Genomic DNA, 21,060 nt, shown 5'->3' with positions numbered 1-21,060 from the left:
GAGAAATGCAAATAAAATACTCGGATCTTATGGGAAAAGGTTGAAATGAACATGAAATATGAATTCTAACAAAAGGAAACCAAATAGTTTATATACATACAAAAACGGAAGCCAATTTCTGACTGGAGTATCCTAGCTCAAATACCATAATAAATCGTTATTTTACAGCTTAGCCTTAGCACCCTCGAGGAGCTCGGCACCGGCCCCGGTAATAGCGGGCTTGCCAGTCTCGACGACAGTGGCCTGGAAAAGGACAGTGTTGCCCTCCTTCCACATCTCAGTGCGAAGAGTTTGTCCAGGAAGGACGACACCAGCAAAGCGAACCTTGAGGTTCTTGTAGGCACCGTACTTGGCGAAGACTGACTTGGCGGCCACACCGAGCGAGCACAGACCGTGCAAGATGGGGGTCTTGAAGCCACCGACCTTGCTGAACTCGGGGTCGATGTGGAGAGGGTTGCGGTCACCGTTGAGGCGGTACAGAGCAGCCTGGTCCTCGGAGGTCTTCTCCTCAATCACGGCATCAGCCTGGCGCTGAGGAGGCTTGTAGGCAGCAGTGGCAGCCTTGGGGCGAGCAGCAGTGGGCTTAGGAGAACCGCCGAAGCCGCCGCTGCCACGGATGAAGACGGTGGACTCGTTGTAGAACAGGTCCTCGCCAGTGGCAGCGTCCTTGGTGGTGAAACCAGTCACGACCAGAGCAGCGTTGCCCTTGTCAACGACATCAATGAGCTTGGGGTAGGTCAAGGTCTTGGCCGCGGTGGGAATAGGGAACTTGCGGACCTCCAGGTACTGCTCGCCGTGAAGCAGCATCATGGGGGAGAAGTTCTTGACAATGTCATCGAAGTTCCAGGGGACGGAAGTGTTGAACCAGGGGATAACACCAAATGAGGGAAGGGCCTGGAAGTGGTCGTTGTTCTCGTACACTAGAGGCAGGTCGGTGCGCTTGGCACCCAGACTGAGGTTGTAAAGGATGACATCACGGTCCTCATAGTCGAAGGAAGTTCCCTCAGTAGAAGTAGCCTTGGCCGATTCGATGTTCTGCAGGAACTCGTTCTTGGATTCGCCGCCAGCGCGGTTGTCCATGTTGGCCATGACCCGAGCAGAGCCATCTTGGGTATCTTCGGGGTGGTCAGCACGACCATCGTCGAAGTTGACAATCTTCTCCCACTTGGCGAGAACCTCCTCGGGTGTCAGCTTGACATCGACGGGGAAGCCATGGCCTCCAGATCGTTGCCAGCGGGTGCGACCGAACCAACCGCTACCGCACTCGTAGAGACCCTTGGTGGCGGGCTCAGGAGAGTTTTCAGAGCCAAGAAGCACAACCAGAGGAGCAACGTAATCGGGCTTGAAGGCCTGAACCATCTCCTCGGGCATGATGGTACGGGTCATGGCAGTACCAGCATTAGGAGCAATGGTGTTGACCTTGATGTTGTACTTAGCACCCTCAACAGCAAGAGCACGAGAGAGACCCAGAATACCCAGCTTGGCCGCAGCGTAGTTGGCCTGGCCGAAGTTGCCGTAGATACCACTGGTACTGGCAGTGTTGACGACACGGCCATACTTCTGCTTGAGGAAGTGGGGCCAAGCAGCCTTGGTCACCTTGTAAGTTCCACGCAGGTGGACGTTGACGACCGAGTTCCACAGGTTGTCATCCATGTTGGTGAAAGCTTTGTCACGGAGAATACCAGCGTTGTTAACCAGGACATCAATACGTCCAAAGGCATCGATGGCGGACTTGACGACAGCGTCACCGTCCTCGCAGTTGGCCTTGTTGCCAACGGCCTCACCACCAGCCTTTCTAATCTCCTGAACCACGGGTTCGGGGTCAACCAGATCGTTGACAACAATCTTAGCGCCGTACTTAGCGAAAAGCAAGCAGTAAGCGCGGCCAAGACCAGCACCGCCACCAGTAACTAAAGCCACACGGCCCTTGAAGTCGGGCTCCTCACCACTAGCCGCACTTGGCATCTTCAAACCACTCTCGAGGAGACCCATGAAATCAGCAGGTCCAGTGGGGTAGTCGGGTTGGGAGAAGTCATTCACGTCAGCCCACTTGCGGGCGATGGCACCGGGTGTCAATGAATCGTCGGTCTTGAGTAGAGCGCCTTTGGCACGCTCCCAGCGGAGCTTGGCCACTGCACCACCACCAAGTTCATAAATGCCACCAGTCTCGGTAGTGTTAGATGAGTGAACAAGACGAGCAACAACAGGGACAACCCAGTCGGGCTTAAGATTCTCCAGCACATCTGGAGGCATAACGGTAGCGGTCATACGGCTAGCAGCGATGGGAGCAATAACGTTGGCAATAATGTTGTACTTGGCACCCTCCTTAGCCAGGGTCTCAGTGAAACCAACCTGGCCCAGCTTGGCAGCAGAGTAGTTGGCTTGTCCGAAGTTACCGAAGAGACCAGCGGCTGAGGCAGTGTTGATGACACGGCCGTACTTTTGTTTACGGAAATGAGGCCATGCGGCACGAGCACACTATAGTTTATGAAATTCCCGGTTAGCATCTTGTCTTTCTCTCGCATGCTATCTTAGATATCTGGTCGAGGACCACTTACCTTGTAAGCACCGTATGTGTGCACACGGTTGATCAGATCCCAGTCCTGGTCCTTCATGTTTTTGAAGCTGACATCCCGGAGGATACCAGCGTTGTTAAGAAGAACATCGACACGACCGAAGTTCTTAATGGCAGTCTCGATAATGGCCTCACCGTTTTCTACGCTGTCGTAGTTGGCGACCGCCTTTCCGCCCGCGGCGCGGATCTCCTCAACGACAACGTCTGCGGCCTGGACTTGAATTAGCTTGATTGAATTGTTCAGACGAAAGTCAGAGAGGGCATACTTTTGATGAACTGCCGTCGCCGTTGTGAGAGCCACCGAGGTCATTCACGACCACGTTTGCGCCCCTTGAGGCGAAGAAAAGTGCATATGCCTTTCCCAAACCACCGCCGGCGCCGGTGACGACGACAGTCTGATTATCAAAGCGCAACTCGGACATTGCGAATAATATGTGAAATAGCAATCCGACTAGTTCAAATATCTGGAGGAACTAGAAGTTGGGGAAGAGACAAGAAAAGGCGGAGGATGGGGAGGTTAAGAGCGGCCCCAGAGCTCGGTACAGCTGGGGGACCTCGGCACGTTCAAGCGTCGTGTAATGTAACAAACGGCGTCACATTTTACCACGGGAAGATCTCACTTCACATGCCGAACATTTGAACATTTGCATGGTAACGTAATCGACGGCAGAATCAGATGCTTTTTGCACAGATCATAAGCATAGATGAATTATAATTATTATGCCATATACATCATAGGTGTCTACTTTGTCCATTGCCGTACTCCGTACTCCGTTCTTATGTACCGGGATTGCCCATGACGACAGTTGGCTTCCCTTTCGGTGTTAGCGTCGGCCCCCTCTTGTTGTCATCCATGTGATGTAAACGTTAGTGGGGTCTTGGTGCCACATATATCAGGCATCTACTTGCATTTACAGTGTTAACTACTTGCCTCGGGTATTCGAATCACTATGGGTGTTCGACAGTCCATGGGAGGTGAGTAAGGATACTCCATAAATTTACATAGGAAGCCACGGCTTTCGATTGTATTTTCTATATGTAACGTTGAGGCTGTTCAACCTCCAAAACATAGTAGTCGCCATGTACCCAGCGCACGTATTGAAAGTGAATTGGAGACATTTATTTAGACCTCATAGACTAATTTGAGAACAATAGCGAGAGACTCTGGTCGAGTTCCCCCATTTCAAGATAAATACAAGGCTCAATAGCTTCGATTTCTGACAAGATAAATGGGCGATCTTCGGTCACCAAGCCATCCACACGCATATACGCATCTTCCTGTTGTCGCACTCCCGAACCGATCCTTGAGCGTATCAAAGATAGAGTTGACGACAGACAAGGTCGTCTTGTGAATCTCCCTCAATTGTTTTGCGACTCAGTTGGCCGCTGAATTGCTGCTGGCAGCGGAACTCGCCGCTACGAGGCGATTTCAGAACCACGTGAGAGAGACTCTCGCCGACAAATATGAACGAATATTCACCCAGCGAGATGGATGGCTCAAACTCCTGCAAAATGATTGAGCTTCCAAGGTGACCATCAATGCATGACTGCAAGTGTGTGGTGTCTTCCTTCGAGAGGTTTGAAATGTCAGAGGTGAGTGTGGTGTAATTAGAGGATGCAGAAATTGCTGGTTTGAGGACGACAGGCCCAGATGATTGAAATTCAATCAGTCGTCGGTGTAACGCGGACGCAGAATCAAATCGTTTCGCCTCAATAATTTCCATCTTGGGTATATCGACTCCCGTGTCGTGCATCTCCAAGAGATATTTCTTGTCCATGTTCCATTGGACCAACTCAATAGGATGCACCATGCAAGGACGACTAGTACCGTCTTTGATTGACTTGATCGCTGTTTGAGCTTCCATGAGAAAATGCTGGAATTCGATGGGATGTCGAATGTAGTCCTCAGCCCAGAGAAAAGTCACAATATCGTGATTCAAGATGGAGGCAATGATGTCCTCATCCAGCTACCGTTTGACGGTGATCAGTGCACCTGCTTTTGAGAGGAGTGGCGGTAACATCTGACTCGGCCAGTCATCTTCTGAAATGTATTTCTCGACAATGTCGGTTGGCGGAGTCGTCAGAAAAAGGATTCGTTTCATTCTGTCCTCATTTCAGCCCTTGAGTGAGTCAGAGTATACCTCAGGTCGTGGATGAAGCGGATTGAGGGTGAGCGGCTCCGAAGGACAGAACAACCAGGAATTAGATATATTAAGAGATGCTTCTAGTACTGGAAATCCTGGCTAGTCGTATTTTATATGGAAAGTCAAATTCAAACGCTATCAATATGATTCGTCGTGCATTACGCTTATGGCACGCACGAAACTTGAACAAGAAAGATTGCCCACAGCACTTGACCGGACTACTATTACGTTATTTGTATTTGAAGTGCGAGAGGACAGAAAAGCAAATGATGTGTTCACGTCTTTTCTCTGTAGGAAACTAATTATTTGGGGGTCTTGTGCTAATCATGTTCTGTGTCTAATCGAATAACCTGGAAGAATTGTATAAGGGACGTATCCAGGAGGGCTATAGACACTTGTGAGTGTTAAAGCCCTTTGCGCATTCTTCAGTCCCGCAGTGTCCCAAAAAGCAGGTCCGACACCAATCGTCTGTCATTGCATCGATTTCGCAAATCCAGCACCAGAGCGGCTTCGTCCCAAGCTGATTGGCCTCTTCAGTCATGACATATCGAAGGTATCTTGTATCGGAGCCAATGAGATATCTCTTGATTGCTTCACTATCCACAGCAGCAGCAACATTAAGCTTGGGAATCCACCGCGCCCAATCACTTCTCCTACGAAATGCTGCCATAACATTAAACTTTTTATTGATCTCCCGCGGAACTGCGATGAACGCGCCTAGACCACGCACGATTGTCTCTCCAGGTGGTTGATCGTTCTTCGCATAGCGAATGATAAATTCTCGGAACGCTTTTCCAAATTTGCTCACTTCTTGCGGCCAATCCTCGGCTGCCGCTACATTCAAGGTACCCAAGGCTTCGATCAACACTGGTGTCGAAATCGGTCTCGTGACCATAGAGCGCCAGAATCTAATCGACTAGCGAATGAGCTCCTCTTTATGGAAAGCGAGATGTCGCATCATCAGGCCGTTGAAGTTAATTGCAATGCCACTAATACCCATGCCTTTACCAAAGGCGATCATGTCAGGTTGGATCCCACCATCTTCGAAGTATTCGGGTCTCTGATGAACCAGTACCTGTGAAAATTGCAAGGCTCATTGAACTGACAATGAAGCCATTCGACGAGCGCCAAGCATAGCATCATGGCGCGGGTTTCTCTACACGGGTTCGATTAATAGTACCAGGCTGCTCGTCGGGAGTCGCCTCGAAGCTCACATCAAGCCAGGATGGAAGTCAATATGGAAGAGCGATGTCACCTCTTCTGGTCATTTTGCACAGCTTTCGCCGAGGGAGCAGGTGTTCGATCGGCGAAGTAAATAACCGATCAGCCCAGCCAGCCTCCCGCGCTAATGTGTCACTAGTATCTTTGCAATGTGGGCCCAACTAGACGTTCTGTCCACCAATGATTAAGGTTTTTCATGTCGTACGAACCTCAGCTACCGTCGATCCTTCAAGGGGCCTGCATGAGATCTTTTTGTAGCTTTGGAGTAAGAATTGTTATAGGTTACAATACACAGACTGCTCGGTACATACATTTTGTACCTTTACACCCATAGGCTCTAAAATAGTTCAGAAGCTCATAGTGCAGATCCTCCAACTCAAGGGGTCCTTTGGTTATCTTTGAGTCAAAACTGTCATTCATGTCTAACAAATCAGGCACCAACATCGAGGAATCAAAATCATCGCCAACCCCAGCCTCTGTCTGGATTTTCGAACATTTAAACTGTAAACATTGAAAAGAGTCTTAACAGGTCCATTCATTAATGTTTGCCCCGCAATGCTCATTTATGGTCACGTGGTTTATGTTCAACTTTCAGCCGCATAACCTTGGAGGCATAGGGTACCTATCTGATAGGAAGATGAAAGATAGGGTTTTTTGGGAATTTTGACGGGGATCTATCTGGAACATGGCTTTGAATCTATATTGAAATTGGGGTTACGGGGAATTTGAACTTGAAGGTGGAACTTGAAATTGGTGAGGGTCCTACATGTAGTAGTATCCGTGGATGAATTAAGGTGGAACTATATATCAGTGATGCTGCCCAGGTGGTGCATCATTCAAGTTCCTTCAAATGTTGGACTATGTATACTTCAAGTTGTATTTTACTAGTACATGGTCATCCCGAGTAACTAATGAACATGATTGACTAAGGAATTAGACATCGTAAGCTGTCGTGTCTCTATCGCCCGAGAAACATCAAGGCCACACCATATAGTAGCTCCCTGCAGAAGCCCGAGGAGTCCCGCCGATCGGCCAACTTACCGCACCCCGTAGCCGATAAAGTGTAACCTCCCCACGATCCCCACGATGTGAGCAACTTACAAAGTACAATCGGCCCAAAAAACAAAATGGCAATAATAGACGACAAGTCGCAACACTGCATCCCATTCCTTCTGGAGCGTCTCCGCACGCATACGGCCCGGCATAGCGCCCGCGGTAATGCCCCGCCCTTCTTCCTCGGCCTCAATGGCGTGCAAGGAGCCGGCAAAACAGTGCTAGTAAGTGCCTTCTAGACCTCGGCACCAACGGGTCGGCACTCCTGATCCATAACCTACAATAACTAACCAGTTTCTTTCCAATTGCCTAGGTGTCAACACTGCAAGAGACTCTCCGCTCCGAGCCGTATTCGCTATCTGTCGTCACATTGTCGCTCGACGACCTCTACCTTACTCACGCTGATCAGGTAGCGCTAGCCCAAGCACATCCAGATAATCCCCTACTGCAACATCGGGGTCAGCCTTCAACGCATGACTTAGCGCTGGGTGAGAAGGTGTTCGCCTCGCTCGCTGCGGAGAAGCCTACTTCTATTCCACAGTATGACAAGTCTGCATTTTCTGGACAAGGCGATCGTGTTCCAGAGTCACAATGGGAGGTGGTGAATAAAGAAGGGCAAGATCCTGTCAAGATTGTCATCTTTGAAGGATGGTGTGTCGGATTCCGTCCTTGGGATGATGAGACACTACGAGTGAAATGGGAGGCTGCTGTACAACAGAAAGAGGCCGGGAATTATCAAGGTCGGCTAGGTTATGTTAAGCTGGAAGATGTACAAGCCGTCAATGACGCTTTGAAACGATACGACGCCTTGACTGAGTGAGTTTGCAGTCTTTTCCCGTGCGAGCTTCTGGAAGTTGCTAACTTGACTACGCAGTAAATTCGATGCTCTGATCCATATGTAAGAATTCCATGACTGTGTTCATTACACTAATGTCTATAAACATGCTGACCTATATCTTTAGCGACGCTCAGAATTCGCGATTTGTCTATGAATGGAGGCAAGAACAGGAGCGCTCCCTGCGTGCTTCGAAGGGCACTGGCATGACCGAAGAGCAGGTCAATCATTTCGTGGATGGCTGTTAGTATTCATTCAAGCGAATCGTGATTAAAAGCGCGGCCACTGATTGTTATTCTTTAGATTATCCCTCATATGAACTTTTCACGGAGACTCTCCGAGAAGGGGTTTTCAAGCCTGCAGCTCATAACCCATCCACTATAGCACCGTCCGATTGGCAGGATAGACAGCTTCGTCTTGTGGTAGACCGAAACAGAAGAGTTCAGGAAGTAATCAAGATCTGATGATCTTTAGATGTTCTTCTGGCTTGCTAAACCTTGTACATACAATGCCGAACAATTCCAACAAAAGATATAAGGAAAGAGAAGACCACTGAATAGTCTGTATCTGTAAAAGCCGGATTGATATCGATACATCTGTATTGGCGAATGTAAAGAAGATCAATAGAGTGCGACAATGGGTCGCTTCAGAGGCCCTTTCTCTCCGGGTAGCTCGCACGATAGGCCCTGAAAAGTGGAGCACCCGAGAGGGCCTCAAAGAAGATCCATGGAAGCGCTATAACAGCTGTCACTGTCTAAGCTTTGAGGATTAAGGGCAGTAGCTTGGCCGTGCTGTCCATAATCACACGGCTCATAACGATCAGATTGTTGGTCTTGAGTGGTATGTTTCTCAAACTCGGGGTGATGAGCCGTCGAAGTGGAGCTCATCATGGGAGATTAGCTGGGTGTATAAAAATTTGGTGCCAATCGGTTCTGTTCTCATCCACTGTCATCAAGTAGGTTTTGTGGTGACCAGTATTCTCTTTCTGGGCCCTGGGCATCCAGCCAAACAAGACCATCTGCAAGCATATCGTCGATCACGGTTTGCGCCCGTGCCTTTTCCCAGCTAAGGTTAAGTCGTAGCATTGAAACGCTCACGAATCCGAGAACTTGGATAACTTCAAGAACGGTTGCTTGGTCTGTGTTGAGCTCCTTCGGGATGGATCGAATGTATTGTTTTGAGCCGACGTGGACGATAGAAAAACCAGATCCGAGAGGCTCTAAAGACCGAACTGCGCGAAGAATATCATCACTGTGAATTAATCACCTATGTTAGTAAATCATGCCTCTTGAATGAATGGAAATCTGTGGGTGATCCATACGCGGAAACCTCTAGTCCGCCACCGATTGCCTTGCCCTTGCCGACGCGTTTCCGGCACTCCTCTACGCCGATAAGCCCGCCATTCTCACCCCTTGTCTCACGGCATAGTTCTACCACCCGGACTGCCACTCCAAAGTAGAAGTCATTCATATCACCGCCCAATATCTGGGTCCAGAAGCTGCCACCTTCGCCTAGCCCACGGCGGCCATTCTTGCCTTTGATGTTACTCGCAGCCAAAGGGTCAACTCCAATGGTATTGCACATCCGGGCAAATTCTGCTCTGAAGGTTGGATTGGATTTGATCGTGGAGCTGTGCTCTAAAGCAAACGTGTGGAGCAATGACTGGAAGACAGAGAGTTGGGTTTGGAGAGACGCCGTATGAGTAGAACGAAGATTTGCGCCATGAGTTGCGTAGGATTGAGTTGCTTGGTTTCGATTGGCAAAGGCGCCGAGGCCAACACCACGACGTGACATGATCACTGCTCAGAGGATAACAATCTGGTATAGGATCAACTTAGAGGACCAGCAAGTCACCCTTGGGTGTCAAGTGGAGCCCGCGGGGGTGAAGTCAGATGACGATAAGAGAAGCCCTAGTCACGAGCGATAAGGGTAAGCTTTTCCACATATGGAATAGCGTTTCTGTGAATCCCGCCCTACCTATTACGGTTAGTGCCGACCGGCCACCCACACAAGCGAGATCTTCTTTTCTCTTTGAACTTTTCGCTTTGCTTCGAACTTTTCTTCGACAACCCTCGACCAGCCAACTCACCTCGACGGACCTTCGCAATGGCCTCTACCACCACGTATGCATTCCCTTGATTCCCTATCTCACTGAAACAATCCTTGCGATTGTGAGGTTGCAGGTATAGTCGTCCTTCTCGCTGGAGATGTTGCCGGCCGTCGTCGAAATTTGATGATGGTCGCCAAACACCAGCTCGATCCTTCCTCTCCCCTCCGCCGAACAACCTTGAGACGTGCATTCTGCTATTCAATAGGTATATCAACGGGGGGCAACTGGAGTCTTGAGGTCGAAAGCATTTGATTGCCTTCGCTTCCAAAACCATTGTTGAGCAGCTATCGTTTATCCAAAGTGGTTGATATTGTAAAATTTATCTCACAAGGTTCGAAGAGCGTCAACGTATATTTCCTGAACATTTTGTTCGGGGTGTTGTCGGATGAGGGTGAAAATGATTTTCTGGGGTGGCTGGATAGGAAAGAAATTTTCTTCTTCGCGAACGGGTTGCTGGAAGATGCCCCTAGTACCAAAGACCAACCAAGATACCCCATTATCATTTCCCTCACTGACTAAAGACATTTCGTCGAGTTTTATTTATTTGATATTATCAATATCATCTTGCCTTCAGTCGAGAATGTGGCGCTATATGCTACAGTTCTTACACTCGGCGGATTGTTTCATGCATTCATGATCCATTGGGACAGACTATACTCACACCACCGCAGCTCCATCCCCACCAAGGATCAGGTCCTCGTCCCCGAGACCCTCCTCAAGAAGCGCAAGTCCCAGGAGGCTGCCCGCGCTGAGCGTCGCGCCGAGACCGAGCAGAAGAAGAAGGTCAGTGTCCCTTTACCAGATCAAAATCCTCCCACCTCACCTCCCATCCAACTTAATGATGCATAACACCATTTCATGCGACTAGGCCAAAAGGTCGATGCTGTCGTTTGTTAACCATCTTTCGGGTCTGAAACATTGTTGATGCCCTACGTGCTTAACTGTCACCAAACGCATTACTGAATCTTAAACTAACTTGAGATTTATCCAGGCCAACAAGGAGAAGCGTGGCGTCATCTTCAAGCGCGCCGAGTCCTACGTCAAGGAGTACCGTGACGCAGAGCGCGAGAAGATCCGTCTTGCCCGTGCTGCCCGCCAGGAGGGTAACTTCTACGTTGAGGATGAGTCCAAGCTGGTCTTCGTTGTCCGTATCAAGGGGTATGTCAACCACGTTCTAGTAATCATTGTCTGTTCAATGGTGCTAACTCTGTTTCCAGTATCAACAAGATCGCTCCTAAGCCCCGCAAGATCCTCCAGCTGCTGCGTCTTTTGCAGATCAACAGCGGTACCTTCATCAAGTTGAGCAAGGCCACCCAGGAGATGCTGACCATTGTCAACCCCTACATTGCCTACGGTTACCCCAACCTGAAGTCCGTCCGTGAGCTTCTGTACAAGCGCGGTTACGGAAAGGTTGACAAGCAGCGCACTGCCCTGACTGACAACCAGATCATCGAGGAGCACCTCGGCAAGTACGGCATCGTCTGTATGGAGGATCTGATCCACGAGATCTACACTGTTGGCCCCAACTTCAAGCAGGCCAACAACTTCCTGTGGCCCTTCAAGCTGTCCAACCCCAACGGTGGTTTCCGCACCCGCAAGTTCAAGCACTACATCCAGGGTGGTGACACCGGTAACCGTGAGGAGAACATCAATGCTCTCATCCGCCAGATGAACTAGATTGTTTCCATCTGGAAACCGGGCGGTTCAAAATAAAAATTTTCACGACTTTCTTGTCACGGGTTGTTTTGTTAGCAAACAGGCTGTGTTTTATTTGTTCAATTAGCGATACGGTCTGGGATTTCCTAATTAAATGCTTCAGTCAACCCGCAATTGCCTGTTTCATGCCGAGTAAACTTTGTATAACTGTAGCAACACTTGTAATCACATTGTAGCAAGTCAGCCCTATATGGCTCGTGTGTATTGACATATGCTGTGATTCGGAGTCCACATTTAATTGGATATAAGGTAGGGTTTCTAGCTAATGCCGCCGGGTATTTCTTAAATTGAGCTCATTGAAAATTTCTGTTAGACTATGCCTTGTTCATAGCTGGCAAACTGCAAGAGCTTTTTTCAATATGCGGCACACCCAAGGGCCAAAGCGACAAGTCAATAATTCACCTGCTAATCCTTCTTCCACTTTATGTAAAGCTAGATTTTTTCTCTCTCTAGATCGACCATTTCTCTAGTGATGGGGTCTTCAAAAGTGCCAGCTGGTTTAGAACTTGGCCTGTCCAGCGTCATTCTGACCTCAAGGAGATCAGCTGCAAATGGAGGATATTCCTGGGACGCTAGAAAGAATTTGTGATCATGGCTTAGGAGATGCCCTGAGACGGAGGCTTTAGCCAGAATTTGTCGTACTGGATGTCCATGACGCAAGTAGCTTGCAGAGATAATATGTTCATGAACGATCCAATAAGTGTTGGTATCGCGACGAGATGCAGAAATGGTTCCCATTGGATGAGGATTGGCGACAATTATCTCTCTAATATATTCGCCCATTTCGGTTTCAAGTCCAACAATATCGTACTTGTCCGCAAGTCTCACAAGCTCCATCGCGGCCGTAATATGCTCACCGGGGGGTCCTCGATGCTAAATTTGACAACCCGACAGTATAGCCATTGAATAAGTGCTTGAACACTTCGTACCGAGATTACGTATTCCATTTCTTCCAGCCCTGCCATCATCTCATGAAAATCTCTGAATGGACCTTCGAACATTGCTGAAAATACCGGGGAACTCGCACAGAGAAGATCTTTAGAGATTGTAAATTCGTCATTGCTAGGCGTAACTCTGATTTTCACAAGAGGCCCGTGATAGAGAGGAAGACTGCTGAGAGACTCTAGAGTTTAGATTAGCTTTCTTAATGATAGGAACATTCGTTGATTCCTTACTTCGTTGCGAAGTGTTGAGCACTATCTTCAGATGCCTCAGCCATGGTTGAAAAGAGCACAAAACGAGACCTTCTAACTGTGAATGAATGCTGGTAAGTGGATCAAGTTCTGGACGAACAAAGCTTTGAGAGATTACCTGCTCATGTAGAAATAAGGAGGGGTGGTTTTGTGTTAGAGTCTGAGTGGTTTACAATGAATTGTAACAATTATATACTGCATGGCTTATCCTTTCAGAAGAGTTTAGCGTCTCGTCTATTTAAAAGTTATCATTCAAAACCAGAACATGGTCTGAAAACAAGGCTCAATGTATTTGGAATTCTTTGTTTATAATATGAAAGGTGATATTTGGCAGTCACTACTATCCATAAACACAGACAGTGAGTGCATTCCTAATACATGTATCTTACAAGCTAGGCCTACTCAATAAATCAGAGGCACCCAGACTTCTCTAACTGGGTAAATTATGTTGACCGGTTGGCACAATCAGTAGCATAATTGGCTTTAATATGACACCCATCTTCCCTGAGATAGTATGAACCACACATTTTACAGCCGCCAATTTCGCGGATGTTTTCCAGCCGTTCAGTATCTTGCGCCCCGCTGTAGATATGAGATTAGCAAACTAATGGCCTAGGAAGTAAAAGGTCTTTGCATGCCGACTTAAAAACATAAGGAACTCTAAGAAATGGGGTATAACTTACTTAATTCCATATCCAAGGACGTTATTCCGATCCAAGCTGTTGACAGCCTCGTCACACCATTTCAAGAAATTCGGGGTCGTACATAAAGATGAGCTCTTACAATCATGCATATGTGCTCGGATCCGGACTAAAGACTGTAACAAGGGGATTATACCCTTGCGCCTGGATCACGAACTTAGTCGTGTCTGTTGTTGAAGTTCCCAAGGGCAAAGTCCATGTGTAAGCGTCGCCAGTATTACTGAGAGTGATGGTACCGATTGATGACCATGACCAAGGCGGAGACGTGGATCCAGCAGGAACCGTACCAGTGTATTCGTATAGAGTTGTGCCTTCGACCATGTAGTGTGTGCAAACGTAATTGTCACTCACGAAGTTGACAGTCCATCCCGGATTGGTGTCGAAGTCACACCCCACTGTATCCCAGATATAGAGACTGAAGGAATTGTAAGGAATAAGAACGTCAGCCGTGTAAGTTGTTGAGGATGCTCCAGCAGTGGCGTTGAGGTTAGAGATTGCATTGCCATCTGGCAGAGATTTTGTGTTGACAGTGAGTGTGTTGGACGCGGATCCTGTAGTTCCACCTCCTCCCACTGCACGCACGGTGAAGGTATAGCTAGTTCCTGGTTGAAGACCACCAATCGTGATTGAGGTCATAGTACTAGGAATACTGGCAACAACATCACTGCCCGAGTATACATAGTATCCGAGAGCACCAGTGGCTGCGGTCCACGACATCTTTGCAGAGCTATAATCCGATGACGAGACTGATAACCCGGATACCGCTCCTGCACTCGCTCCCGATGCCCAGGCCGAGGCATTAGCATTCAAAAGAGAGCCGCCATCGACTTCACCCAGCATGCTCTGTATGTAAGAATCGACAGGTAGGTTGTCGTATGGATTAGGCAAGACGTCATCCGTAAGTTCAATATACCCAGCCCCGCGCTCGACAGATAGTGCGACGATCTCGTCAATTGCAGACGCTGGAACGTTGTAAATAACATGCCAGAGCTTTCGCGGGTCCGCCGGTGTCCAATCGTTGGCCACGTACGAAGTTGTATATGCCGTGTAGTCCGATTCAAAGGTAAGTAGTGTATCCATGGTATCCTCAAAGCAAGAAGGCATGGGTGATCCTGGGTTCAAAATGGTATACGCGCCGGGATGGGCTCGCTTTGTGTAGTCGTTGATATACTTATATAAGTCGGAATACTGGTTGTTGTCGCCGCATGAAGGCCAGCCTTCGTCAAAAAATATGCCTCCGATGCTGTCACCATAGAGAGTATACCACATATCGATATCTTCCTCAATTTGGGCGGTCCAATCCGCCAAGTCTCCTGAGCCCAGTCTCGTCAAAATCTTTTGGTCGCTCACACCGAGGTATCCGGTACGCACATAGCCAAGGACCGTTTTGCCGGCGCTTGCAGCTCTACTGATAACATCGGCCCAGCTGGCATCGACGGCATAGTCGGGACCGTTCACAACGTTGGCAATTAACAATGGCATCTTGTCAACCGAATACTCAATCAGCCGATCCCAAGCGGCAGCATCTGCAGCTGGATCGATATACGAGGCCACCGCAATCTGCTGCCCATTGCCAGTAGTTGCGACAGGAGCGGCTAGGCATGGGACGGCGAGCAGCCCTGAAAGGTAAATCCTTGGATACTTCATGCTCAGGGTGGTGTTCTGAGGGATAAGAAAAGACGAGAGGGCGAAAAAAAGAAGAGTGTCCAGTGGAGTGAATAAATAGTAAAAACACTCGGCCTAAATAGATCAATCAACCCATCCAGCCGTCACTCGCCTCTGTAGCCGAGAAATGAAGTTCATCCTTCTACTTTGAGATAGTTGGAGAAGCGAGCCCATCCTCTGCCACTTCCACTCAGTATTGCTATACAGATTTAGGGTCTAGAAGCCGCCAAGAGCTGCCAGGAGCTGCCAAGGGTCTTGCTAGGTACTGGTATCTTGACCCGGTGACACGGTGCCAAAATACGCGACTCCGTACCTAGGTGCCTAGTCTCGTGGAATCAGAGATCGATAATAATAATGACTTCCAATGTACACTATAATTGAGACATTTCTTCTTATTAGGACTAGATAATGTAACCTTACATGAAGGTTTTAATAGGTAGATGAAGCAGAATTAAGATCTCATTTTAAAATTAAAATCAGGATGAACTCAAGGTTTCAAGGCTACGGAGTATTCCGTGATCTGTCCGTACGCGATGGGGCACTCAAACTACTAAATCTTTGGGCCGGCCCCATTCCCTAAGAAATCATAGGGGGCCGTCGCTGCCAGTGACCAGAAACTGACACCAAGGAATGTCTAGATGTGGGTTCAATTCCGCGAAGACAGCGCCTGATGGCGAATAGGACCTCCGCGGGTGATTAGAGAGTACCCTGGTTGGTTGTTTTCATTTTTCCTCAAGTAAATTTTACTTTTACACCACAGACTACTAGTAGTTCATATAGCGCTAACTAGAAGCTAGAAGAATTTTCACTGTATACGTAACAGTAGTCATGGGCTTTGGTAGGCTGGGAACAATTCCTTATACCTACGATTGCTGGTATTAGGCACGGGCATATCGCATAAGTCGGAAAATGCAGTATCAACTAACCTTGGAAGACTGTAGATATTGCTCCTAATTTGACGCTGCCCTCGTGGCGCGAGGCTCCAGAACTGCCGTGCAAAACGGCCTTAACCATTAAACGTCCTAGCGTGTAAGATGATGTCTGATCTGACTTTTTCTCTCTTTCTCTTTCTTCTTTTACCACAACATGAGCCTCTCAGTAGACCTCGAGACTCGTGATGGTATTCATCGCTCCTCTCACTTGACTTCGTAGTTTCATTCGAGATTCCGCTAGGCTTGGAACTATATCAGTAAATGAGGAATCGTTTCTTTCCGCCAATTAAGACTTCATGCAAAATGCAGATTTGCGTCGGACCCGGGACGGGTAAGCAAGAGTGGTCCCACCTAACACCCATGTAGGGGCCCTGCATTAGTGGGGCCAGCTACCCATGCCATATGGCAAAGCCGATACACAGCATAAAGCTGGAGGGGGGGGGGGGGGGGGGGGGCATATCGCTTAACATTTGGTCACTCGAAAAGAGTTTTACATCCATCCTAGAACCACGCACATATTAGCTTCCAAGTTGTGACAGAGCTAGATAGGAACTCGAAGGCGTGTCGACAGTCTAGAAACCCCACGCGTATCAGTCATGTTGCTAGAATATGAATTTCCCGATGAAAGCAATGCAATGAATTAAAAAGCTGTGAGCGCAGAAGTATAAGACTTGAGGGCAAATAAAATATACAACATGCCAAGGTGATTGATACCTTGATAATCCAAGAAAGGAAGGAGCGATGGATGGAGAATAACAAAGATAAAGGAAAGAAGGAAGGAGGGAGGGATGGAAGGGAAGAGCGAGGATGATCTATGGAAGCTGCCACCAGCTCAGGCTGTTTGTTGTTCTTCCTTTCTGTTGCTACATACCTGTACGGTGACACGGAGAGCGAGTCGCCCTACCTACCCCATGATGAGGGCACTCACTACCTGCTCATCTAGATCTGCTAGAAGTACACTTTACATCTGTTTAATAAAAGAAATGCTTTCTAACCATTTATATTCATTCATTTTGAGTCATCGAACAGACACGAGGGATTTCCACCGCGTTCGGAAACGGCATGAGAAAAAGCAGAAGAACCATGACAAGGAAAAGGAACAAAAGAGAAAAAGAAAAGAGAAAAATGAAGATGAGAAAGTTGAAAGGCATGCCATTACATCAGATAACCATAATTTAAGCCTTAATCGCACCGCCCAATGCACCACCACCAAACTGTTGACCACCAGGTCTACGGCCCTGGTTTCCACCGGGGAATCGTGCACCACCACGACCCTGGGCACCACCACCGCGACCACGACCACGACCAGGACCCTGCTCACGCTGGAAAGCATTGGCCATACCCTGGGTACGTTGCTCGAGAGTCTTCTCGTTGGATTCGAGGAGACCCATCGACTTGTCGGCGAGGGTGACGATCTGGGACTGGAGACGGGAGAGCTCGACGCCCTTGCGGAAGACGATAACGTCGTTGACCTGGTCGAGGGCAGCGCCGAGTTCTTCGTGAGAGATCATACGGCTGATGATAGCTGTGATCTTCTTGGTGGAGAGCTCGAACATATCGGACAGCGAGGAGATGGCGAGACTGTCGTAGAAGGGGGCGTATGTGAAGAGGTAAGTGCGCAGACCCTCCTCTTGAGTCTGTTGAGAGAGCATCTCCTTGACCTTCTCGGGCTGGGGCATCAGATCCCAGATCTTGATAGAGGCCAGCATCTCGGCGGCCTTCTTCCAGTCGCCGGCGGCGAGGAACTTGGCGGACATGATGACTCCGTCACGGGTGTTCTCGGGGGGACCGGTGAAGACCTGGCGCTCGTTGTAGTCGAGCATGCGGCGGAAAGTCTTGGAGATCATGCGGCGGCGGATCTCGGGGGCGGAAGAGGTCTGGGCCATGAGGGGAACCTCGAGGAACATGCTGGAGGTAAGGTAGATACACTCCAGAAGCTCGAGGTTGATGTGCATATGGAAGGGCAGCTGGCGCTGGCGCTCAAGACGCTCTTGCTCGGGGGTGACGGTTGAGTAGCGCTGGAGGATGATACCCTGGGCGAGCAGCTCCTTTTGACGGCCACTTCCGCAGATCTCACCGAGTGTGTTCTGGGCCTCGTAGATAAGACCGGCGCGGAAAGCGCACAGACCGATCTGAACAAGAGTGCGGTTGAAGAGGATCTGGGTGCTGACGTCGAAGTTGGAGATGTTCTCGGACAGATGTGACATCAGCATCAGGTCGCGAGAGCGGAAGTACTCGTCGTGCAGGGCGAGGAAGTAGATCTGGCACAGCATGGAGCGGGCACGGATGATACCGTCACTGTTCTGGAACAGGTAGCTGCAGAGAGTCTGGAGAAGAACGGAAACGTCACCGGCCTCGGCGCGGGTGGTAACGGCAGAGTCGATGTTCTCGGGAAGGGCCTTCCATGTACCATCCTCGAGAATTGAGACGACCTGGGAGGGCTTGAAGTAGACGTGCTCGAGGCGGCGGATGACCACACGGTTAACAGCGTCTTGTCGGGTCTCGTTCTTCTCACCAGCATTGAGGCTCTCAGCGTAGATCTGGGTGCGTACAAGGTTGTTGTACAATTGCTGCTCATCGCTCAGACGCTCAATGTACTCAGCAGTGTGAGGGTCGATCTGTTGGAGGGAGCGGGTGAGCTCGTCATCCAGACGCTCGATATATGAGACAATGCTGCCGGGAATATAGAAAGTCTCGCCCTCAGCAACCTGGGGCTGCTTGTCATCATCCTCCCACTCATCAGCTCCTTCGCTGATGATGTAGTTGCGGTGCTCCTCCAGAACAGACAGAAGGGTACCGAATTCTTGGTCGGCGCTCTTCCATTGCTCGGCGCTCATATAAGTGGCTGAAGAAGTGGAGGAAAGGTCGAAGCGAGTAGAGATGAGGGTCAAGTAGATACGGATGCGCTGGTAAGGGGTTGTGGCGACCTCAAGAAGCTTCTCCATTGTGCGGATTTGCTCAGTGCGGTCAGTGTTCTTCTTTCCGCGAGACTCAACAATGGAACGCAGGTGCTTGAGAATGCTCTCGGGGGTGTATTGAAGGGTCTTGCCACCACGGCCGACAGTAGCGAATCCATCATCGTCACCGGCGGCAGCAGCAGAGGCGGCCGCGGCGAAGTTCTCGATCTTCTCAACGCGGGTGGGCTTAGGAGCAGGGGCGGCAACGGGAGCCTCCTCCTTGTCGACCATGTAAGCATCCTTGTCGGAACGGTACTTGTCGATCTGAATGGTGTATTCCTTGTTGTTCTTCTTGATACGCTGCTTGATGGCGTTGAATCCCTTCTGGTTGCTAGCGTTCATCTTCTTGTTGGAGGCCTTCTGCTGGGCGGCGGTCTCGGTGATAGAGTCCTCGAGGTCGGCGACGAACTTAATGTAGAGCTTGGGGGTAGGTCCGGACTGGTTGACCTTGAGCATTTGACGGTTCAAGTTATCGAACTCTGCATAAATCACATCTATTAGCATGGTGTTCAATTTTTTTGGACCCCTCGCCCTTTTTTCATCCACCCCGCGGGGATGGGATACAATATCGAAAGCCCAGGCGTATCGAATTTCCCATCCCTTCCCATCCCTTCCCATCACATCGAAAGAGCAGAGTATAGTTCAAACTCACCAGTCGAAATAACAGCCCAGTCGTTGATCTTCTGAGCATTCTCAATCAATCGGATAGTGTTCTCAACACCCTCCAATCGCTTGTCCTTCGCACTCTTAACAGCAGTCACTTTCTCCTCAGCTTCATCCTCTTCACTTTCGGAATCACTCTTCAAGAAATCAAAGGCATCCTCGCCACCGGAGCTAGCCTTGTCATCGTCGGATTCATCGCCGGAGCCAGAGCTGGAGGAGTCGTCGTTAGACTCGGCGTCGCTGTCCTCCTCCCCAGAGCGCTCGTAAACATCCTCCTCCTCGTCCGAGCTGGACTCGCTGTCGCTACCACCGCGGTAGAAGAATCGTGACATCGTTGCGGATTTTAGACGTGGAGAAATCCGGGTGTACACGCAAAAGCAGATCCTTTAAAAGTTGGACGTGATTGTCCGGGAGAGAGCCACACACGAAATTTAAGCGAGGGGTTGACTATACCCGATTAGGACTAGCGTCATCATTTTTATTCTGATATAATCCAGATTGCATTTGCATTTGTAGACGGGGATTACATCTAATAGAATGTTTTATTGGTTTAATTTATTATCAGGATGACGTGTGAGTTAACTAGATCAACTAGTATTTCTTACTATATAGTGCCTGATAAGTCATTGAAACACAGCAATGGTATCCCGCTTGCCAACAAGTTGAATGCAAGTCAACAGCCTCAAGTATTCCCTCCCCATATATGACAAATAAAAGTAAAAACCATTGGACCACAACATGCATGCGCATTATATCCCGGAGTACAGACTTTAGAATAAGAGCAAAGAAAAAATAAGGAAAGGATGGAGAGAACCATCAATAATCCTTAGGTAACCCACACAAGAAAAATATCAATGCCTACTGAGACAACCAAATGTAGAAGAGGGAAAAGGGGGGGGTTTGTGAAGTCGTTCTTTCATACTCCAGGCTATGCCGAAAGAAGAGAAGGAAAATAAAAGCACAAAATAAAAGAACAAAGAGAAAGGGAAATATAACGAGTATGTCGCCAGTTGAACTGAACCGACCCGAGCGATGGCTCCAAATCATTTGAATGGACCAAACAAACTAAGCGAGGCGAATAAAACAAAAAAATAGAAAAGACAAAAAAGACAAGAAGGTGGCGATCTGGTCATGTTCCGAAAAAAAGACAAATACAGAATCAGAATCACAACCACAACCACTGTTTCCGAGTTACTGCTTCGCCTAGTGCGAGTAACTTGGGTTTGACACAAAGCTACGTTCAAAGAAAGGGGGTCAGGCATTGTGTCACTCAACCCCTGAGCTCTATTGGTCGT

General features: G+C 48.8%; 9 protein-coding genes across 9 annotated transcripts; 2 read left to right on the top strand and 7 right to left on the bottom strand.

Annotated features, from left to right (window-relative positions):
* Nucleotides 1-162: 162 nt before the first annotated feature.
* mfp (putative peroxisomal multifunctional beta-oxidation protein (MFP)) lies at nucleotides 163-2,997 on the bottom strand (the record flags this gene model as incomplete). Its single annotated transcript, XM_056924845.1, has 3 exons — nucleotides 163-2,478; nucleotides 2,559-2,786; nucleotides 2,842-2,997. 3 exons carry the CDS (start codon nucleotides 2,995-2,997, stop codon nucleotides 163-165), a joined length of 2,700 nt encoding a protein of 899 aa, XP_056777571.1.
* An 891-nt stretch (nucleotides 2,998-3,888) lies between these two features.
* N7478_008630 (pyridoxal phosphate-dependent transferase) lies at nucleotides 3,889-4,440 on the bottom strand (the record flags this gene model as incomplete). Its single annotated transcript, XM_056924844.1, has 1 exon — nucleotides 3,889-4,440. One exon carries the CDS (start codon nucleotides 4,438-4,440, stop codon nucleotides 3,889-3,891), a length of 552 nt encoding a protein of 183 aa, XP_056777570.1.
* A 664-nt stretch (nucleotides 4,441-5,104) lies between these two features.
* N7478_008629 (uncharacterized protein) lies at nucleotides 5,105-5,614 on the bottom strand (the record flags this gene model as incomplete). Its single annotated transcript, XM_056924843.1, has 1 exon — nucleotides 5,105-5,614. The coding sequence occupies one exon, from the start codon at nucleotides 5,612-5,614 to the stop codon at nucleotides 5,105-5,107; it is 510 nt and encodes a 169-aa protein (XP_056777569.1).
* Nucleotides 5,615-7,067: 1,453 nt separating this feature from the next.
* Nucleotides 7,068-8,076, top strand: N7478_008628 (TDA10 family protein; the record flags this gene model as incomplete). The annotated part of the gene is made up of 4 exons (XM_056924842.1): nucleotides 7,068-7,217; nucleotides 7,307-7,809; nucleotides 7,868-7,891; nucleotides 7,956-8,076. 4 exons carry the CDS (start codon nucleotides 7,068-7,070, stop codon nucleotides 8,074-8,076), a joined length of 798 nt encoding a protein of 265 aa, XP_056777568.1.
* A 690-nt stretch (nucleotides 8,077-8,766) lies between these two features.
* N7478_008627 (ESCRT-II subunit protein SNF8) lies at nucleotides 8,767-9,622 on the bottom strand (the record flags this gene model as incomplete). Its single annotated transcript, XM_056924841.1, has 2 exons — nucleotides 8,767-9,079; nucleotides 9,150-9,622. The coding sequence occupies 2 exons, from the start codon at nucleotides 9,620-9,622 to the stop codon at nucleotides 8,767-8,769; spliced, it is 786 nt and encodes a 261-aa protein (XP_056777567.1).
* A 312-nt stretch (nucleotides 9,623-9,934) lies between these two features.
* N7478_008626 (60S ribosomal protein uL30) lies at nucleotides 9,935-11,615 on the top strand (the record flags this gene model as incomplete). The annotated part of the gene is made up of 4 exons (XM_056924840.1): nucleotides 9,935-9,951; nucleotides 10,610-10,721; nucleotides 10,930-11,096; nucleotides 11,156-11,615. 4 exons carry the CDS (start codon nucleotides 9,935-9,937, stop codon nucleotides 11,613-11,615), a joined length of 756 nt encoding a protein of 251 aa, XP_056777566.1.
* A 471-nt stretch (nucleotides 11,616-12,086) lies between these two features.
* On the bottom strand, nucleotides 12,087-12,873 carry N7478_008625 (uncharacterized protein; the record flags this gene model as incomplete). The annotated part of the gene is made up of 3 exons (XM_056924839.1): nucleotides 12,087-12,527; nucleotides 12,584-12,767; nucleotides 12,830-12,873. 3 exons carry the CDS (start codon nucleotides 12,871-12,873, stop codon nucleotides 12,087-12,089), a joined length of 669 nt encoding a protein of 222 aa, XP_056777565.1.
* A 759-nt stretch (nucleotides 12,874-13,632) lies between these two features.
* On the bottom strand, nucleotides 13,633-15,195 carry N7478_008624 (uncharacterized protein; the record flags this gene model as incomplete). The annotated part of the gene is made up of 1 exon (XM_056924838.1): nucleotides 13,633-15,195. The coding sequence occupies one exon, from the start codon at nucleotides 15,193-15,195 to the stop codon at nucleotides 13,633-13,635; it is 1,563 nt and encodes a 520-aa protein (XP_056777564.1).
* Nucleotides 15,196-17,320: 2,125 nt separating this feature from the next.
* On the bottom strand, nucleotides 17,321-20,097 carry nip1 (translation initiation factor eIF3 core subunit c; the record flags this gene model as incomplete). Its single annotated transcript, XM_056924837.1, has 2 exons — nucleotides 17,321-19,581; nucleotides 19,755-20,097. 2 exons carry the CDS (start codon nucleotides 20,095-20,097, stop codon nucleotides 17,321-17,323), a joined length of 2,604 nt encoding a protein of 867 aa, XP_056777563.1.
* Between the last annotated feature and the right edge of the window lie 963 nt (nucleotides 20,098-21,060).

Source organism: Penicillium angulare, assembly GCF_028827245.1.
Source record: "Penicillium angulare strain IBT 27051 chromosome Unknown utg000005l_segment0_segment0, whole genome shotgun sequence".
Classification (NCBI taxonomy): domain Eukaryota; kingdom Fungi; phylum Ascomycota; class Eurotiomycetes; order Eurotiales; family Aspergillaceae; genus Penicillium; species Penicillium angulare.
Note: the sequence above shows the minus strand (reverse complement) of the source record. Positions and strands in the feature narration are given on the sequence as shown.